The 20,438-nt window shown below is 34.8% G+C and overlaps 1 protein-coding gene across 1 annotated transcript; it reads left to right on the forward strand.

Moving 5' to 3' along the window:
- The first annotated feature begins 9,745 nt into the window (after positions 1-9,745).
- On the forward strand, positions 9,746-10,375 carry LOC148176858 (uncharacterized). Its single transcript, XM_088032453.1, has 2 exons — positions 9,746-9,825; positions 9,876-10,375. The coding sequence occupies exon 2, from the start codon at positions 9,879-9,881 to the stop codon at positions 10,218-10,220; it is 342 nt and encodes a 113-aa protein (XP_087888579.1). The 5' UTR covers positions 9,746-9,825; positions 9,876-9,878; the 3' UTR covers positions 10,221-10,375.
- Positions 10,376-20,438: the final 10,063 nt, after the last annotated feature.

The following is a 20,438-nucleotide window of genomic DNA, read 5'->3' on the forward strand; positions in this document are numbered from 1 at the left end:
TGTTAGAGAAAACTGCATATTTCGATGCAAAACAACGATTTCTCGCCGATTTTCGTTGTTTTCTATATTGAATTCGCCAAGAAGAGCACGAAATCTACAAAATCATGACTTTTTACCAAGATTCAACGGCTGAATTGCAAGAAAACAGCAGAATTCTGCACGAAATCGTCAAAATTCTTAGAGAAAACCGCATATTTCGATGCAAAACGACGATTTTTCGCCGATTTTCGTTGTTTTCTGGCTTGAATTCGCAAAGAAGAGCACGAAATCAACAAAATCATCACTTTTTACCAAGATTCGATTTCTCGCCGATTTTCGTGGTTTTCTGGCTTGAATTCGCAAAGAAGAGCACGAAATCTACAAAATCATGATTTTTTACCAAGATTCAACGGCTGAATTGCAAGAAAACAGCAGAATTCTGCACGAAATCATCAAAATTCTTAGAGAAAACTGCATATTTCGATGCAAAACAACGATTTCTCGCCGATTTTCGTTGTTTTCTATCTTGAATTCGCCAAGAAGAGCACGAAATCTACAAAATCATGACTTTTTACCAAGATTCAACGGCTGAATTGCAAGAAAACAGCAGAATTCTGCACGAAATCGTCAAAATTCTTAGAGAAAACCGCATATTTCGATGCAAAACGACGATTTCTCGCCGATTTTCGTTGTTTTCTGGCTTGAATTTGCAATGAAGAGCACGAAATCTACAAAATCATCACTTTTTACCAAGATTCAACGGCTGAATTGCAAGAAAACAGCAGAATTCTGCTCGAAATCATCAAAATTCTTAGAGAAAACCGCATATTTCGATGCAAAACGACGATTTCTCGCCGATTTTCGTGGTTTTCTGGCTTGAATTCGCAAAGAAGAGCACGAAATCTACAAAATCATGACTTTTTACCAAGATTCAACGGCTGAATTGCAAGAAAACAGCAGAATTCTGCACGAAATCATCAAAATTCTTACAGAAAACCGCATATTTCGATGCAAAACGACGATTTCTCGCCGATTTTCGTTGTTTTCTGGCTTGAATTCGCAAAGAAGTGCACTAAATCTACAAAATCTTGACTTTTTACCAAGATTCAACGGCTGAATTGCAAGAGAACAGCAGAATTCTGCACGAAATCATCAAAATTCTTACAGAAAACCGCATTTTTCGATGCAAAACGACGATTTCTCGCCGATTTTCGTTGTTTTCTGGCTTGAATTCGCAAAGAAGAGCACTAAATCTACAAAATCATGACTTTTTACCAAGATTCAACGGCTGAATTGCAAGAAAACAGCAGAATTCTGCACGAAATCATCAAAATTCTTACAGAAAACCGCATATTTCGATGCAAAACAACGATTTCTCGCCGATTTTCGTTGTTTTCTGGCTTGAATTCGCAAAGAAGAGCACGAAATCTACAAAATCATCACTTTTTACTAAGATTCTACGGCTGAATTGCAAGAAAACAGCAGAATTCTGCACGAAATCATCAAAATTCTTACAGAAAACCGCATATTTCGATGCAAAACGACGATTTCTCGCCGATTTTCGTTGTTTTCTGGCTTGAATTCGCAAAGAAGAGCACGAAATCTACAAAATCATTACTTTTTACCAAGATTCAACGGCTGAATTGCAAGAAAACAGCAGAATTCTGCACGAAATCATCAAAATTCTTAGAGAAAACTGCATATTTCGATGCAAAACAACGATTTCTCGCCGATTTTCGTTGTTTTCTATCTTGAATTCGCCAAGAAGAGCACGAAATCTACAAAATCATGACTTTTTACCTAGATTCAACGGCTGAATTGCAAGAAAACAGCAGAATTCTGCACGAAATCATCAAAATTCTTACAGAAAACCGCATATTTCGAGGCAAAACAACGATTTCTCGCCGATTTTCGTTGTTTTCTGCCTTGAATTTGCAAAGAAGAGCACGAAATCTACAAAATCATGACTTTTTACCAAGATTCAACGGCTGAATTGCAAGAAAACAGCAGAATTCTGCACGAAATCATCAAAATTCTTAGAGAAAACTGCATATTTCGATGCAAAACAACGATTTCTCGCCGATTTTCGTTGTTTTCTATCTTGAATTCGCCAAGAAGAGCACGAAATCTACAAAATCATGACTATTTACCTAGATTCAACGGCTGAATTGCAAGAAAACAGCAGAATTCTGCACGAAATCATCAAAATTCTTACAGAAAACCGCATATTTCGATGCAAAACAACGATTTCTCGCCGATTTTCGTTGTTTTCTATCTTGACTTCGCCAAGAAGAGCACGAAATCTACAAAATCATGACTTTTTACCTAGATTCAACGGCTGAATTGCAAGAAAACAGCAGAATTCTGCACGAAATCATCAAAATTCTTAGAGAAAACCGCATATTTCGATGCAAAACGACAATTTCTCGCCGATTTTCGTTGTTTTCTGGCATGAATTTGCAAAGAAGAGCACGAAATCTACAAAATCATGACTTTTTACCAAGATTCAACGGCTGAATTGCAAGAAAACAGCAGAATTCTGCACGAAATCATCAAAATTCTTAGAGAAAACCGCATATTTCGATGCAAAACGATTATTTCTCGCCGATTTTCGTTGTTTTCTGGCTTGAATTCGCAAAGAAGAGCACGAAATCTACAAAATCATGACTTTTTACCAAGATTCAACGGCTGAATTGCAAGAAAACAGCAGAATTCTGCACGAAATCATCAAAATTCTTAGAGAAAACCGCATATTTCGATGCAAAACGACAATTTCTCGCCGATTTTCGTTGTTTTCTGGCATGAATTTGCAAAGAAGAGCACGAAATCTATAAAATCATGACTTTTTACCTAGATTCAACGGCTGAATTGCAAGAAAACAGCAGAATTCTGCACGAAATCATCAAAATTCTTACAGAAAACCGCATATTTCGATGCAAAACGACGATTTCTCGCCGATTTTCGTTGTTTTCTGGCTTGAATTCGCAAAGAAGAGCACGAAATCTACAAAATCATGACTTTTTACCTAGATTCAACGGCTGAATTGCAAGAAAACAGCAAAATTCTGCACGAAATCATCAAAATTCTCACAGAAAACCGCATATTTCGATGCAAAACAACGATTTCTCGCCGATTTTCGTTGTTTTCTATCTTGAATTCGCCAAGAAGAGCACGAAATCCACAAAATCATGACTTTTTACATAGATTCAACGGCTGAATTGCAAGAAAACAGCAGAATTCTGCACGAAATCATCAAAATTCTTACAGAAAACCGCATATTTCGATGCAAAACGACGATTTCTCGCCGATTTTCGTTGTTTTCTGGCATGAATTCGCAAAGAAGAGCACGAAATCTACAAAATCATGACTTTTTACCAAGATTCAACGGCTGAATGCAAGAAAACAGCAGAATTCTGCACGAAATCATCAAAATTCTTACAGAAAACCGCATATTTCGATGCAAAACGACGATTTCTCGCCGATTTTCGTTGTTTTCTGGCTTGAATTCGCAAAGAAGAGCACGAAATCTACAAAATTATGACTTTTTACCAAGATTCAACGGCTGAATTGCAAGAAAACAGCAGAATTCTGCACGAAATCATCAAAATTCTTACAGAAAACCGCATATTTCGATGCAAAACGACGATTTCTCGCCGATTTTCGTTGTTTTCTGGCATGAATTCGCAAAGAAGAGCACGAAATCTACAAAATCATGACTTTTTACAAAGATTCAACGGCTGAATTGCAAGAAAACAGCAGAATTCTGCACGAAATCGTTAAAATTCTTAGAGAAAACCGCATATTTCGATGCAAAACGACGATTTCTCGCCGATTTTCGTTGTTTTCTGGCTTGAATTCGCAAAGAAGAGCACGAAATCTACAAAATCATGACTTTTTACCAAGATTCAACGGCTGAATTGCAAGAAAACAGCAGAATTCTGCACGAAATCATCAAAATTCTTACAGAAAACCGCATATTTCGATGCAAAACGACGATTTCTCGCCGATTTTCGTTGTTTTCTGGCTTGAATTCGCAAAGAAGAGCACGAAATCTACAAAATCATCACTTTTTACCAAGATTCTACGGCTGAATTGCAAGAAAACAGCAGAATTCTGCACGAAATCATCAAAATTCTTACAGAAAACCGCATATTTCGATACAAAACGACGATTTCTCGCCGATTTTCGTTGTTTTCTGGCTTGAATTCGCAGAGAAGAGCACGAAATCTACAAAATCATGACTTTTTACCAAGATTCAACGGCTGAATTGCAAGAAAACAGCAGAATTCTGCACGAAATCATCAAAATTCTTACAGAAAACCGCATATTTCGATGCAAAACAACGATTTCTCGCCGATTTTCGTTGTTTTCTGGCTTGAATTCGCAAAGAAGAGCACGAAATCTACAAAATCATCACTTTTTACCAAGATTCTAGGGCTGAATTGCAAGAAAACAGCAGAATTCTGCACGAAATCATCAAAATTCTTACAGAAAACCGCATATTTCGATGCAAAACGACGATTTCTCGCCGATTTTCGTTGTTGTCTGGCTTGAATTCGCAAAGAAGAGCACGAAATCTACAAAATCATGACTTTTTACCAAGATTCAACGGCTGAATTGCAAGAAAACAGCAGAATTCTGCACGAAATCATCAAAATTGTTAGAGAAAACTGCATATTTCGATGCAAAACAACGATTTCTCGCCGATTTTCGTTGTTTTCTATATTGAATTCGCCAAGAAGAGCACGAAATCTACAAAATCATGACTTTTTACCAAGATTCAACGGCTGAATTGCAAGAAAACAGCAGAATTCTGCACGAAATCGTCAAAATTCTTAGAGAAAACCGCATATTTCGATGCAAAACGACGATTTTTCGCCGATTTTCGTTGTTTTCTGGCTTGAATTCGCAAAGAAGAGCACGAAATCAACAAAATCATCACTTTTTACCAAGATTCGATTTCTCGCCGATTTTCGTGGTTTTCTGGCTTGAATTCGCAAAGAAGAGCACGAAATCTACAAAATCATGATTTTTTACCAAGATTCAACGGCTGAATTGCAAGAAAACAGCAGAATTCTGCACGAAATCATCAAAATTCTTAGAGAAAACTGCATATTTCGATGCAAAACAACGATTTCTCGCCGATTTTCGTTGTTTTCTATCTTGAATTCGCCAAGAAGAGCACGAAATCTACAAAATCATGACTTTTTACCAAGATTCAACGGCTGAATTGCAAGAAAACAGCAGAATTCTGCACGAAATCGTCAAAATTCTTAGAGAAAACCGCATATTTCGATGCAAAACGACGATTTCTCGCCGATTTTCGTTGTTTTCTGGCTTGAATTTGCAATGAAGAGCACGAAATCTACAAAATCATCACTTTTTACCAAGATTCAACGGCTGAATTGCAAGAAAACAGCAGAATTCTGCTCGAAATCATCAAAATTCTTAGAGAAAACCGCATATTTCGATGCAAAACGACGATTTCTCGCCGATTTTCGTGGTTTTCTGGCTTGAATTCGCAAAGAAGAGCACGAAATCTACAAAATCATGACTTTTTACCAAGATTCAACGGCTGAATTGCAAGAAAACAGCAGAATTCTGCACGAAATCATCAAAATTCTTACAGAAAACCGCATATTTCGATGCAAAACGACGATTTCTCGCCGATTTTCGTTGTTTTCTGGCTTGAATTCGCAAAGAAGTGCACTAAATCTACAAAATCTTGACTTTTTACCAAGATTCAACGGCTGAATTGCAAGAGAACAGCAGAATTCTGCACGAAATCATCAAAATTCTTACAGAAAACCGCATTTTTCGATGCAAAACGACGATTTCTCGCCGATTTTCGTTGTTTTCTGGCTTGAATTCGCAAAGAAGAGCACTAAATCTACAAAATCATGACTTTTTACCAAGATTCAACGGCTGAATTGCAAGAAAACAGCAGAATTCTGCACGAAATCATCAAAATTCTTACAGAAAACCGCATATTTCGATGCAAAACAACGATTTCTCGCCGATTTTCGTTGTTTTCTGGCTTGAATTCGCAAAGAAGAGCACGAAATCTACAAAATCATCACTTTTTACTAAGATTCTACGGCTGAATTGCAAGAAAACAGCAGAATTCTGCACGAAATCATCAAAATTCTTACAGAAAACCGCATATTTCGATGCAAAACGACGATTTCTCGCCGATTTTCGTTGTTTTCTGGCTTGAATTCGCAAAGAAGAGCACGAAATCTACAAAATCATTACTTTTTACCAAGATTCAACGGCTGAATTGCAAGAAAACAGCAGAATTCTGCACGAAATCATCAAAATTCTTAGAGAAAACTGCATATTTCGATGCAAAACAACGATTTCTCGCCGATTTTCGTTGTTTTCTATCTTGAATTCGCCAAGAAGAGCACGAAATCTACAAAATCATGACTTTTTACCTAGATTCAACGGCTGAATTGCAAGAAAACAGCAGAATTCTGCACGAAATCATCAAAATTCTTACAGAAAACCGCATATTTCGAGGCAAAACAACGATTTCTCGCCGATTTTCGTTGTTTTCTGCCTTGAATTTGCAAAGAAGAGCACGAAATCTACAAAATCATGACTTTTTACCAAGATTCAACGGCTGAATTGCAAGAAAACAGCAGAATTCTGCACGAAATCATCAAAATTCTTAGAGAAAACTGCATATTTCGATGCAAAACAACGATTTCTCGCCGATTTTCGTTGTTTTCTATCTTGAATTCGCCAAGAAGAGCACGAAATCTACAAAATCATGACTATTTACCTAGATTCAACGGCTGAATTGCAAGAAAACAGCAGAATTCTGCACGAAATCATCAAAATTCTTACAGAAAACCGCATATTTCGATGCAAAACAACGATTTCTCGCCGATTTTCGTTGTTTTCTATCTTGACTTCGCCAAGAAGAGCACGAAATCTACAAAATCATGACTTTTTACCTAGATTCAACGGCTGAATTGCAAGAAAACAGCAGAATTCTGCACGAAATCATCAAAATTCTTAGAGAAAACCGCATATTTCGATGCAAAACGACAATTTCTCGCCGATTTTCGTTGTTTTCTGGCATGAATTTGCAAAGAAGAGCACGAAATCTACAAAATCATGACTTTTTACCAAGATTCAACGGCTGAATTGCAAGAAAACAGCAGAATTCTGCACGAAATCATCAAAATTCTTAGAGAAAACCGCATATTTCGATGCAAAACGATTATTTCTCGCCGATTTTCGTTGTTTTCTGGCTTGAATTCGCAAAGAAGAGCACGAAATCTACAAAATCATGACTTTTTACCAAGATTCAACGGCTGAATTGCAAGAAAACAGCAGAATTCTGCACGAAATCATCAAAATTCTTAGAGAAAACCGCATATTTCGATGCAAAACGACAATTTCTCGCCGATTTTCGTTGTTTTCTGGCATGAATTTGCAAAGAAGAGCACGAAATCTACAAAATCATGACTTTTTACCAAGATTCGACGGCTGAATTGCAAGAAAACAGCAGAATTCTGCACGAAATCATCAAAATTCTTAGAGAAAACCGCATATTTCGATGCAAAACGACGATTTCTCGGCGATTTTCGTTGTTTTCTGGCTTGAATTCGCAAAGAAGAGCACGAAATCTACAAAATCATGCCTTTTTACCAAGATTCAACGGCTGAATTGCAAGAAAACAGCAGAATTCTGCACGAAATCATCAAAATTCTTACAGAAAACCGCATATTTCGATGCAAAGCGACGATTTCTCGCCGATTTTCGTTGTTTTCTGGCATGAATTTGCAAAGAAGAGCACGAAATCTACAAAATCATGACTTTTTACCAAGATTCAACGGCTGAATTGCAAGAAAACAGCAGAATTCTGCACGAAATCATCAAAATTCTTACAGAAAACCGCATATTTCGATGCAAAACGACGATTTCTCGGCGATTTTCGTTGTTTTCTGGCTTGAATTCGCAAAAGTAGTGAGAGAATGGGGAGGCAAACGAGGTCATCCCAAGGCCATTCTAAGGCCACCTCCCACCCTAGTTTTTCCCTAAGGTCAATTGCGGCAGTGTCCACCCGACCACCGACCAGGGACAGTCTCCCTTAACTCTCCATCTAAGACAGTCATGCGCTATTTCCGTTTTACGTGTACTGGTGGTAGTTTGTTCAGTGAAACTTGTTATTTCAATCAATTGGGCCATTTGGACTTGGATGGTAGTTCCCTGCAAAGATTTTTTACTTTGTCAGATTATTGCAAGTGTTGCTACGATAAAAGAAAAGAAGAAGCAAGTCGTGTGACGCCCCCATGTGAAACGTTTGATAGTACCGAATTTACCATCGACGTCATTTGTGATGAGAAGAAATTGAGGGAATGCATTCAAGAATATGGAAAACCGTGTAAGGATTGTAAGGAGATATTTTTCAAAGTGACTTCAGTGGAACCTTACAATACAACACCATTAGTGACAACATGGCAGTGATAACTTGTTACCAAATTATTATCGACATACATTGATTTGGGTCTCCTAACAGTTGAACGCCACAGAATAGTTTATTTGGCCTTGAACCCAGTGCTCACCAGTCTCGCTCTCCGTCATTAATTGATGAGTAATCACTATGACCGAAGATATTATCGAATACCCGTTGAGACAAATGAAGTGTTTTGAAGATCGGTTGTTGACATTTCACGATTGGCCGCTAAAAGATGTTGATCCATTAAAATTAGCCAACAACGGGTTTTACTACCTCAAGAAGTTCGATATTGTGCGCTGTTTTCATTGCAACATCGAGCTGGGATCATTTCGTTCAACGGATGTAATTTCCGAAGAACATCTCAAGTATTCAAAGGATTGTGGTTTTGCAAAACTCTGTGTTAGTAATAAAAAGTTTTATAGGATTGAATATATTGTGATCATCCTACTTATTACAAAAATTGTATGTATAATGTTGACTTATAATAAATACTGTTAAAGAAATGTTGTTGACCTTGCGGAGATGTTGACCGAATAATGCACACCTATGACTCGTCATTGCAGCCTGCAGCTCTACGGTTTCTTTTTAAGATCGATTCTCGATCTTCAGAAAAACCTTTCAAGTTTTTCAGCAGCAGTTGCTGCTTAAAAATGACGGAAAAGTTAAGCAAAGCTGAGTGAAAAAAAGTGGCTTTGAACACCACAGAATGGATTGTTTAATTTGATGTCTATGCAGGATCTCCTTAACCTTGAACGCCACTCATGTAAAGAATGGATGGATATTTTTTACTCATTTCTTCAGGATGGATATTCTTTAATTGTAGATCATATACAGGATGGATATTTGTTATCATACTTACGAGTTGGGTTAAATAAACAGTTGATTAAAAAAAAAGTTTTTTATTATAAAAAAAAAACTATACATATTTAGGGTCTTAAGCCCACAACTCCTCATCCCAAAAGAAGATGGGGAGTTGTACAAACTTATACCGCTCCTCCTTAGGTTCAAATGGTGGCTGCCATGGGTCCTCTGGCAGTGGAGGCGGCGCGACCAAGGCAGCCCGACACTTGGCTAAATGTTTAGCCAAGTTTTTGGGCTTCACCCAATGGTTTTTTACCAAACCACATTGAACCACTGTTAAAAATAAAGTAATTAACAATTGTTAATAATTGAAAGAATACTTACAGAACAGCTTCCTACCCATTGTTGCGACTAACTATCAACTGATATGATTGACGGTGTTTTATAAGAAGTCCCCTCCTTTATTACGAAGGACTTTAGCCAGACGGTTCAAGGTCTTTTAGTTTTCCTTATTGCTGTCGGATGCACCTTCATGCAGTTTAGTTGCATCCGCATACGTGAAAGTGAAAAAGGTTAACAAGTGAGTAATTTATGGGTACCAGAAGTAATTATTATTTTTTAGAATATGTATTGTTACAAAGTTTGGGAAGATGAAGAGGAAGATTTCATCTGTAAATGGTGCATTAAGCTTCAACAAAAAAATTGGTTGACGCTTTATCATATCCATTCAGTCGGACCAACTCATTATCAGTGCCATCACTGTAATTTAATTATATGTGATGAGGGACCAAGAAGTTGTAGGGGTGAAGAGGAGTGTCAAATTATGTATTATATAGACTATACTTCTGCAGTGCGAAGTGAAATATATTATGACACTGATGAAGAATTCGAAAGTAGTAGTGATAGTGGATTGGGGGATGAAACCTGTTTTGAATCTTGGTCCGATGATGAGATAAGTAGTGATTAGAGGTATATAAGGCATGTGAAAACATATATTGTATTAGTCTTGAATATGTGTAGAGATTAAAAGCATGAAAAGAAAATCGTGTGTTACTAAGAAGAAAACAGGAGGTTCAATTATTAAAAGAACATTAGATAAAATAAAGAATATAGAGTGGCATATTCCTTCATATAAGTAAGTTAAAAAAATATATACCATCCCAATACAATATTCTTTCCTCTAAAAGCTTCTGCGGTCCCAGAACTCAATTAGATAAAAGATTAGCAAGAGGTGATAAGGGTATTAATCCACTAGACGAGTATTGTAAAAAACACGACATTGTATACAGTAAATCCACCGATTTACCAACCCGACATCAGGCTGATCGTGAATTAATTCAACAAGCGAGTGAAAGACTTAAATCAAAAGACGCCTCAGTAGGTGAAAAAGCAGCAGCTTTTTTAGTTAAAAATATAATGAAGGGTAAAGTGAAGATCGGTTTAGGTGTGAAGAAGAGTAAACGAAAATCGCGTAAAACTCGGGTAGTAAAAGCACCCAACTTTACAGCAGCAAAACGTGGAGGGTTTCTACCCTTTCTTCTTCCATTATTAGGGGCTCTTGGAGCGTTAGGGGGTGGAGCTGCAGGTATTGCTACAGCGGTAAATAAAGCTAAATCAGATAAACAAATGTTGGAAGAAACACAACGCCATAATAAAGCTATGGAAAGCCTAAATACTCTTAGTACAGGGAAAGGGTTGGGAAAGAAAAGTGGAAAAGGTTTATATCTAGGACCTTATCAATGGTATTTAAAAAATTCTGGAAAACGCAACGGGCGTTAAATAATATTGAACTCGCTACAATAGTAAAAAAATTAAAAATTCCATATTTCCGTGGGATTTTTATGAGAACAAAACTACCCCACCGGATTAAATTATATGAAACTGGTATCATCAATATGGATCATTCTAAAGGTGAAGGAACACATTGGACAGCTTATATAAAACGACGAAACAATGTAATCTATTTCGACAGTATGGGACAATTACCACCCCCAAGAGAAGCTGTGAAATATTTTAAAAGTGATAATCGGATGAATAAAATCAGATATAATCATGATAGATATCAAAAATTTGAATCACATAATTGTGGACAATTGTGTGTAAACTTTTTATATACAAATGTTCGGAGAAGAAATCGATCATTAAAGGAGAAATAAGTGAAGCAAAATGTTGTTTGTATTTACTGGAAAATCATCTGTTTTAAGTGCTGATTTCAACCCACCCGTGGAAATTGAAGATGGGACATATGTGTTAGGATTAGTTTCATTTGAAGCGTTCAATAGTATTCCAAATGTAGATTCAGACATTAATGTGTTCAAGTTTGGTTGAAAGGTGTATACAATTCCTATTGGGTGTTATCAGTTACAAGATATTTCGAACTATTTAAATAAACAAATTGGAAAAGATTTTCCCGACGCTGTTTTGGAATTATATGGAAATCCAAATACTCTCCACACACATATTAAGTCAACACATGAAATAGATTTTAATATACCTAACTCAATCGGACCACTTTTTGGTTTCACTTCAACGAAAAAAATTAAAAAAAATACCGGGCTTGAATCAGATAACATAGCGGAAATAATGAGAGTGTCTAGTATTTGTATAGAATCTAATGTGACAGTGGGTAGTTTTAAAAACGGAAAAGAATCGCATACCCTACATTTATTTAGTATCTCTGTCCCACCAGGGTTCAAAATAATAGAGGCCCCTGAACATGTAACATACCTCCCACTCAATACCGATAAGATTCGAAATATAACCCTTAAAATAGTAGATCAAGAGGGGAAACTCATCAATTTCCAAAACGAAACCGTGACAGTGGTAGTAAATTTACAGAAGCAAGGTTAAGGTATGGGTCTTTTGTTCAAACCTTATAAACCCTATTCATGTAAGAAACTAGTTAGTAAGAAGAAGTGTGTGGAAGTGTTAACTACAACTAACAAACAATTTTTAATAAGTCTTGGATTTAAACTCGTGTAAAATGTTGAATGTTCAAGATCCAATATCTATCGATGATAGTATAACTAGAAAGGAATTTCAATCTTCGCTAAGTTATTTTTCTAATTTTAATCACAATGATGAAATCAGAATAAGTCTCAAGGAAGATTTGTGTGTTTTTCCAAAAGACAGTTATCTTTATATCTCGGGAATAATAGTCAAGGCAAATGATACTTCACAAATTGCAACAGATACAGAGTTAGTGTCAAACGGTATATTATCCCTATTTAACGAAATTCGACTAGAGCTCAATGGTCATAAGATTGATTCTTGTACAAAACCAGGAATAACTTCAACCATAAAAGGATTGGTTTCGTTTAATCAAGCTGAAAGTATTAAATTAGGAAATGCAGGATGGTTCCCAGATAAACCTTGTACGATTGTAAAAAATGGGAAATTTAATGCTTGCATACCATTAAGTATGATTTTCGGTATGATGGAAGATTTTGATAAAGTTCTTGTAAATATGCCTCAAGAACTAATATTAATTAGAAGTAATACCGATAAAAACGCACTAATTAACAAAAAAGAAAATTCAACCGAGGAAGCTACCGTTGTCATTGATAAGATTGTATGGAGAAACAAACATATTACACCAAATTTAAAAGAAGAATTAGCTCTAACAAAAATAATTGAAAAAGGAAAAGATTTGATGGTCGGCTTTAGAACGTGGGATTTACATACATGTCCTCTCATACCAGGAACAAAAAAACATAATTGGCCAGTAAAAACAACAACCACTTTTGAAACGCCTAGACACATTTTAATAGCCTTCCAAACTGATAGAGAAGGGAATTTAAAAAAAGATTTCAGTGAATTTGATAATTGTAATATCACAAATATTCGAGTTTATCTAAACAATGAGGTATATCCATATGAAAACATTAATGTTTCATTTGAGCAGAATCAAGTGTCAACATTATATGAAATGTTCACTCAATTTAGATCAACTTTTTATAATATCAATAAAAGTGAAGTCAACATTACACTACAGCAGTTTATAACAAAATATCCACTGATTCACATCGATACCAGTAATCAACGAAGCAATTTAGCACAACAAGCTGTATCTGTTAGAATAGAGTTAGAAACAGAAAAACCTATCGAAGCAAATACAAATATCTTTGCCCTTTTAATATCAGATCGAATGTTTTCATATAATCCTCTAACGAAAGCTGTAAAAGGAGTGTGAAATGGAGACCGATAGTGTGATTGTGGACGTTCAAGGTTTTTATGTGGGAAAGAAAACATTTATTGTTAAAGAATTGGCAATTTTAAATAACCATCTACAAATGGAACATTATGTTTTCCAAGAACCCTTTAAATTTTCAAAATTATCCAACGATCGAAAAAGACAAGCTAAATGGCTTATGAAGTTCCACCATTGTATAAAGTGGTAGACCGGATGGATTGAACAGGAAAAGTTCAAGGTTATTCTACAAACAGTGGTGAAGAATGTTAAGAAGATTTATGTTAAAGGACTTGAAAAAGCTAATTATCTTCGAACATTTTTAAACAAGGATTTAATTCTACTTCCCGAAAATCCAAGTCTTCAATACGGTATCCCTTCCTGTATGAGTCATACATCACAAAATTGTATCTGTGCTCTAAGCAATGTTAAGATGTTAGCGAAGGCATTTTTTAATATCGATGTTAATAAAAAAAATTAAAATAGATTTATTTCCTTTGTTCAAAATAATGTTTAAAACAAGGTTAACCTTGTGATTTCCTGAAAAGAGGGGGGTTGTAGAATTGCATGGTTGCAGTTGCATATAAAAGATTAAGGAGTACAGTCCTACTTCAGTTTGCTTTCTCGTTAGCACTGTAAACATTATACCATAAACAATGAAAAAATTTATAGAATCTTTTCAACCGTGTAGTCAACCCTCTACGTCGAGAGGGTGTGAGTGTCATAAGTGTTCACAACAGAACGTAGAGAATCCACCCTCTACTCCACATGTTGAAACACAGCATTCTTCATCAGAACCCGTAAGTACCACGCTTTTACAAAGATGTCTGGAGGGTGAACCTGGTTGTAACCCTTACAAAAAAATAGTTATTCTTGAAAATATTTTGGTGCAACCACCCACCACTTTAGACATTAAACGAAGTGTGACGACTCCTACAATATTAGATATAAAACATGAGTCTGATATTCAAAATTATATTTCGAAAATGCTAAACCTTGAAACTCAAGAACTAATTGAATCGTTTTTTCCAAACCCTTCCACCCCTGACAAATCGTTACCCGTTTTATCAGATTCATTGTTTGAAACTGTTGATAGTCCTTCTCCACTTTCAAAAACATATATAATCTCACGTCGCTCAAATTCAGATCCATCAGTAAAGTCGAAAAGTGAGAGTGTTTTATCATTTTCATTTAATAAATCTGACTTTAACGAGTCGTGGGGAAAGGCAGCCCCCTCCTCCGATGAGTCGTTCGATTTTAATCCCTCTATAACATCTACCCCAAAATCTGAAATTATTTTTTCACCAAACTTATTCGATAGTAACACTTCTAATTTGGAAAAATTATTAACACCTCCAACAATGTTTATAAATACTCCTCCTCCTCCTCCTCCTTCTCCTAATCCCTTTCCTGATGAGGAAGATGACCTATATGCCAATATTCCTTCCCCAGTACATGAAGAATTAGATGACAAAATTATTAAAAGAATTGAAAGAAAACGTAAAGCTGCCATATCAAAAAGAAAGTGTTTGATTAAATTGCGTAAAAAAGATATTTTTTAATCGACACTTTTATGTCTTGTTTTTATGTTTAATGTTGGAGGAGTATAAATCAAAATTATCATGTTTTTTCATTGTTTATAAAGGATACTCTCTTTACAAAGGAGGTATGTGATAATTTTTATCAAATAATGGGTACTAATTGGTTTTAATTAAAGATCAAGTTCCCATGTGAAAAATGTGGTTTTCTATTCAAAACCAAAGAAACCCGTTTGAAGCATAGTGAAGCTGCTTGCAACAGACGTTTACAGAGTAGTCAAGGGAAAAGGAAGAGAGCGGTTGATTCAGTACCCAATTCAAAAAGATCAACCGGTAATTAACAAGTTGTTAATAATTATTAATTTATGTTTTACTTTTAGCATTTTGTGAAAGCTGTCAAATCACCATTCCTCAGACATCTCTTTGCAACCATTACAAAAGTGCTCAACATCTACAAAAAAGTTTGTTTAAAGTAGAAGATGGTGTGGCGTTAATTCAGAGTGCGTTTAAAAGTAGAATTGCGACCTACCGACTTTACCCCGATATGGATTATATAGATTTGAAACAGTTTTTTGCGAGCATTGATTCAAAATTCAAACAGTTACTAAAGTTACATTTACAGAAAATGAAAACGTTAAAAGTGAATCTAGAATTGTTTGGGTTTTACGTAAAGCAGTCGGATGCTGAGGATGAGTTTGAGGTCAAATCGTTTACGACTCCAAACAAGATTATCACTTTTGGTTTAGATTTAACAGACTACATAAATGATCAGAGGGAGCAACTGCATGAAAAAATGTTGGAGTTTGCAGAGAGACAATCTGGTAAGAAGCATTACATCATGTTTGTAGAATTAATTTTCTATTATTTTAGGATGGTCTTTAATTAAATTATTACACCTCGATATTAAAATCAACTATTACAACCCACTACGAGCTTCCTCTTACATCAGACTTCCACCGTACATTGCGAAAAAGCAGGCAGTTTTAAACGTAGTCAACAGAGATGTATTTTGCTTCGCCTGGGCCATAGTGGCTGCGTTAAGAAAACCAAATGGGAAAAAGACCTTAACAACATCTTACGAAGACTTTAATAGCGTATGTGATTTTAGTAATATTGAATTTCCGGTTAAATTAGATCAGATAAAAATTTTTGAATCTCAAAACAATATTTCTATAAATGTTTATGGATTAGAAGCGTGTTCAAACCAGGGTGAGAGAACTCATGATATAGTCGGACCTTTATACTATACAACAAATAAAAGAGCTACTCATATCAATCTCTTATTATTGGAAGATGGTTGTGGTAATCAACATTATGCCACAATAATAAATTTACCTAAACTTGTTAGAAGTCAAATGTCAAGACATAAAGGTAAAATATTTTTCTGCGATGGTTGTTTACAATCGTTCACTACTCAAAAATTACTTGATAGACATTTAGAAAATGATTGCAACCACATTGTTACGAAATTACCCTCAAAAGATCCAGTTATTAATAAATTTGGTAAAACAGTTCGGGAAGATATTTTAGAATTTACTGCTTTCCAACGTCAATTACCAATCCCATTTATTTTCTATTGCGATTGTGAAGCCATGTTGACACCTTTAAGTACAGTTTCACCTAATCCAACTGAATCATTTTCTATGAAAACGTTTAAACACATTCCATACTCTTGTGCATATTACTTGCACTGTTCGTTTAATGATTCTCTATCCAAATTTGTACTGTTTCGTGGTGAAAAGTGTATTGATGACTTTGTAGCAGCTTTGGATGCTGAAGTTCGTCATTTATACGAAAATTATTTTAGTGTTATAAAACCAATGATTCCTCTAACTCCAGAACAACAATATCAACATTTCATGGCAACGGAATGCTATTTATGTGAACAACCCTTTAAACAAAATGATGTAAAAGTTCGCGATCACAATCATTTTACAGGTAGTTTTAACGGTACAGCCCACCAATCATGTAACTTGCAGTATCAGATTCCAAATTTTATACCAGTAGTATTTCACAATTTATCAAATTATGATTGTCATTTATTTATCAAAAGATTAGCTTGTCATGAAGAAAAGTTGGATGTAATTGGTAAAACTACCGAAAAATATATAACTTTTGGAAAGTATGTTCATGTCGGTAACTATCCAGATGCAACAGGCAAAATTCAACCAAAATATTTAAAATTACGATTCGTGGATTCATTTCAATTTTTAGCTACATCATTGGAAAAATTGGCAAATACATTGGAATCACACCAATGTAATATTGTAAACAAATATTTTAGTATTGATGAGGAATTTTGTTTGATTAGACAAAAGGGTGTTTTCCCCTATTCCTTCATTGATGATTTTTCAAAATTAAATTATCCAAATTTACCAACAAAAGATGAATTTTTCGATAACCTTAGAGAACAACCAATATCTGATTCGGATTATGAGAGAGCTCAAAAAGTATGGAATGTTTTTAAATGTACAAATTTGGCTGATTACTCTGATATTTATTTAAAAACTGATGTGTTACTATTGGCTGATATTTTTGAAAATTTTAGAAGTATTTGTTTGGAACATTATAAATTAGATCCTGCTCATTATGTAACCGCTCCATCGCTTAGTTGGGATGCAATGCTAAAATCTACTAAAGTAAAATTGGAACTTTTAACCGATATAGATATGCTTCATTTTTTTAAAAAAGGTATTCGAGGTGGTGTTAGTTCTTGTATCAAACGATATGCCACCGCCAATAATAAATATTTAAAAAATTATGATGACTCGCTTCCAACAAGTTATATAACTTATTTTGACGCTACTAATCTCTATGGCTTTTCAATGATACAAAAACTACCCTTTGGTGCGTTCGAATTTTTAACTGATGAAGAAATTCAGCTTTTCGATATTTTTACACTTGAAGATGAGTCGGATATCGGATACGTTTTGGAAGTTGATTTGCAGTATCCCGAAGATTTACATGATTTGCATAATGATATGCCGTTTTGCCCCGAAAGCATATTACCACCCAATAGTAAATATCCAAAATTAATTCCAAATTTATATAACAAAACTAACTATATTATTCATTATAAAAATTTAAAGCAGTGTCTTAAACATGGCTTACAGTTGATAAAAATTCATAGAATATTAAAATTTAAACAATCCAATTGGCTTCAAAAGTATGTTGCTTTGAATACAAATTTACGCAATAAAGCACAAACAAAATTTGAAAAAGATTTATTTAAATTACTCGTTAATAGCGTGTATGGTAAATGTATAGAAAATGTTGATAAACGTGTTGATATAAAATTGGCTTCACACTGGGGTAAGAGAGGGAAACAATTTGGAGCTGAAACTTGGATATCTAAAGCAAGTTTTAAAAATTGTACAATTTTTTGTGAAGAACTGGTTGCAATTCAAATGAATAGAGTGAAAATCGTGTATGATAAACCTGTTTATGTTGGATTTTGTATTTTAGAATTGGCCAAGTATGTCATGTATGGTTTTTATTATGACTTTTTACAACCCCAATATAGAAATAATCTAAATTTATTATACACCGACACCGATTCATTCATTTTAGAGATTTTCTGTGATGATGTTTACCAAGATATTCAAGCAAGCAGTGAACGCTTTGATTTATCAAATTTCCCACGCAATAACCCTTATGGTATTACCCCAAATAAATCAAAACTAGGAAATTTTAAAGTGGAATTTTGTGAACAGGCGGTGAAAGCGTTTTATGGAACGGGTGCAAAAGCTTATTGTGTTGAATTAGAAAATAAACTAATTAAAAGAGCTAAAGGTATTAGTAAACACATCACCGAAACTAAATTACAACTTTTGGATTATGTAAAAGTTGTTGAAACAAATGCTACAATTATTTGTTGTATGTCTGTTTTTAAATCTTATTTACACGAAATGTTTTCTGAATTACGAAACAAGGTCGCTCTTTCTGGTTTGGACGATAAAAGGTTTTTAATAAAAAAATCACCAAAAACACTCGCTTGGGGTCATTTCGATATAGATCGTCAAATTAGGTTTGACACCTTTCTAGAATTAGCATTAAAATCTGTATAAATTAATATGTTTACTTTGTATATAGTTAGTCGTAAGAATGGAGCTTGTAAAACAAAAGGAAAAATTAAAAGTTGTTAACCATGATTATGTGTGTGATATTCCTTCTTTTATACGACATAGTGCTCTAATTGGTGCCAATTCCAAAAGAGGATTAATTATTGGAAAATCCGGTTCAGGAAAGACTAATGCTTTAATTAGTCTTTTAACAGAAAATAATGGTCTACGCTATCGTAATATTTATTTATATAGTAAGACTATTAATCAACCCAAGTATCAGTTTTTAAAAAAGGTCTTTGAAGCAATTCCTGAAATTGGATACATCGAGTACGAGAATCATGAAGACATCATACCACCACAAGAAGCTGAACCTTATAGTGTTGTTATATTTGATGATGTTCTTACAAGTAATCAAAATATTATTCGCGACTACTTTGCATATGGTAGACATTATAACTTGGATCCATTCTATTTAGCTCAAACATATTCGGCAATTCCAAAACAGATTATTCGAGATAATGCGAATTTTCTAGTGATTTTCCCCCAAGATGAAACAAATTTAAAACATATATATAATGATCACGGGAATCAAACAGGTTTATCATTTATTCAGTTTAAAAAAATGGCGCAAAAGTGTTGGATCGAACCGTTTAGTTTTCTTGTGATTGATAAAGAAAGTGATGTGATGAAAGGTCGTTATAGACAAAAGTTTGATACATTTATTAATCCCTGAAAAGCATTTTCAACTCAGTGTAGTCGTTGCAATATGGATAAACATACCGCTCTCGCGTTAGACAAAGCAAGACGCAATGTTAAACAAAAGTTACGATCCCTTAATACTGATATAGTTATGTCTCAGTCTAAAATACAACGTCAATATCAACCAATTACTGACCCCATTCACAGTTTATTAACTGAACTCAAACGAGAAAAACCAATGGTTAAAACCGAATTACCGACATCTTTCACTACATCCACACCCGCCGTACCGATTAAACAACAACAACAAACGACCTCTAAAACTCCGGAATTTTTAAAAAGTGTTCCAGTGACCGAATTTAAACCTGACTCACCTGAATCCCCAAGTATCGATGAATTAAAAAGCCAAGTACTAACATTGCAAAATTCCAAGGAATTTCAAGAGTTTTTAGATCAGTGGAGTGGTCTAGCTAGAGACTATATTGAACAAATGATTACAGACACTGAAGATGCGTTTGATCATAAATATGGAGTACGCTTTGATCATGAATTGGCTAAATGTTATATTGGTGACTCTGAGATTGATTTTGATGATACTATGATTTACGTCAAAGGACTCAAATTTCCACAAACAGTTGGATTAATGGAATTATTGTTTAAAAAGATTCCACATGGATACACAATATTAGATCATA

Source organism: Gnatocerus cornutus, chromosome 3, assembly GCF_029298725.1.
Source record: "Gnatocerus cornutus isolate USDA-ARS CGAHR chromosome 3, icGnaCorn1.1, whole genome shotgun sequence".
Lineage (NCBI taxonomy): Eukaryota > Metazoa > Arthropoda > Insecta > Coleoptera > Tenebrionidae > Gnatocerus > Gnatocerus cornutus.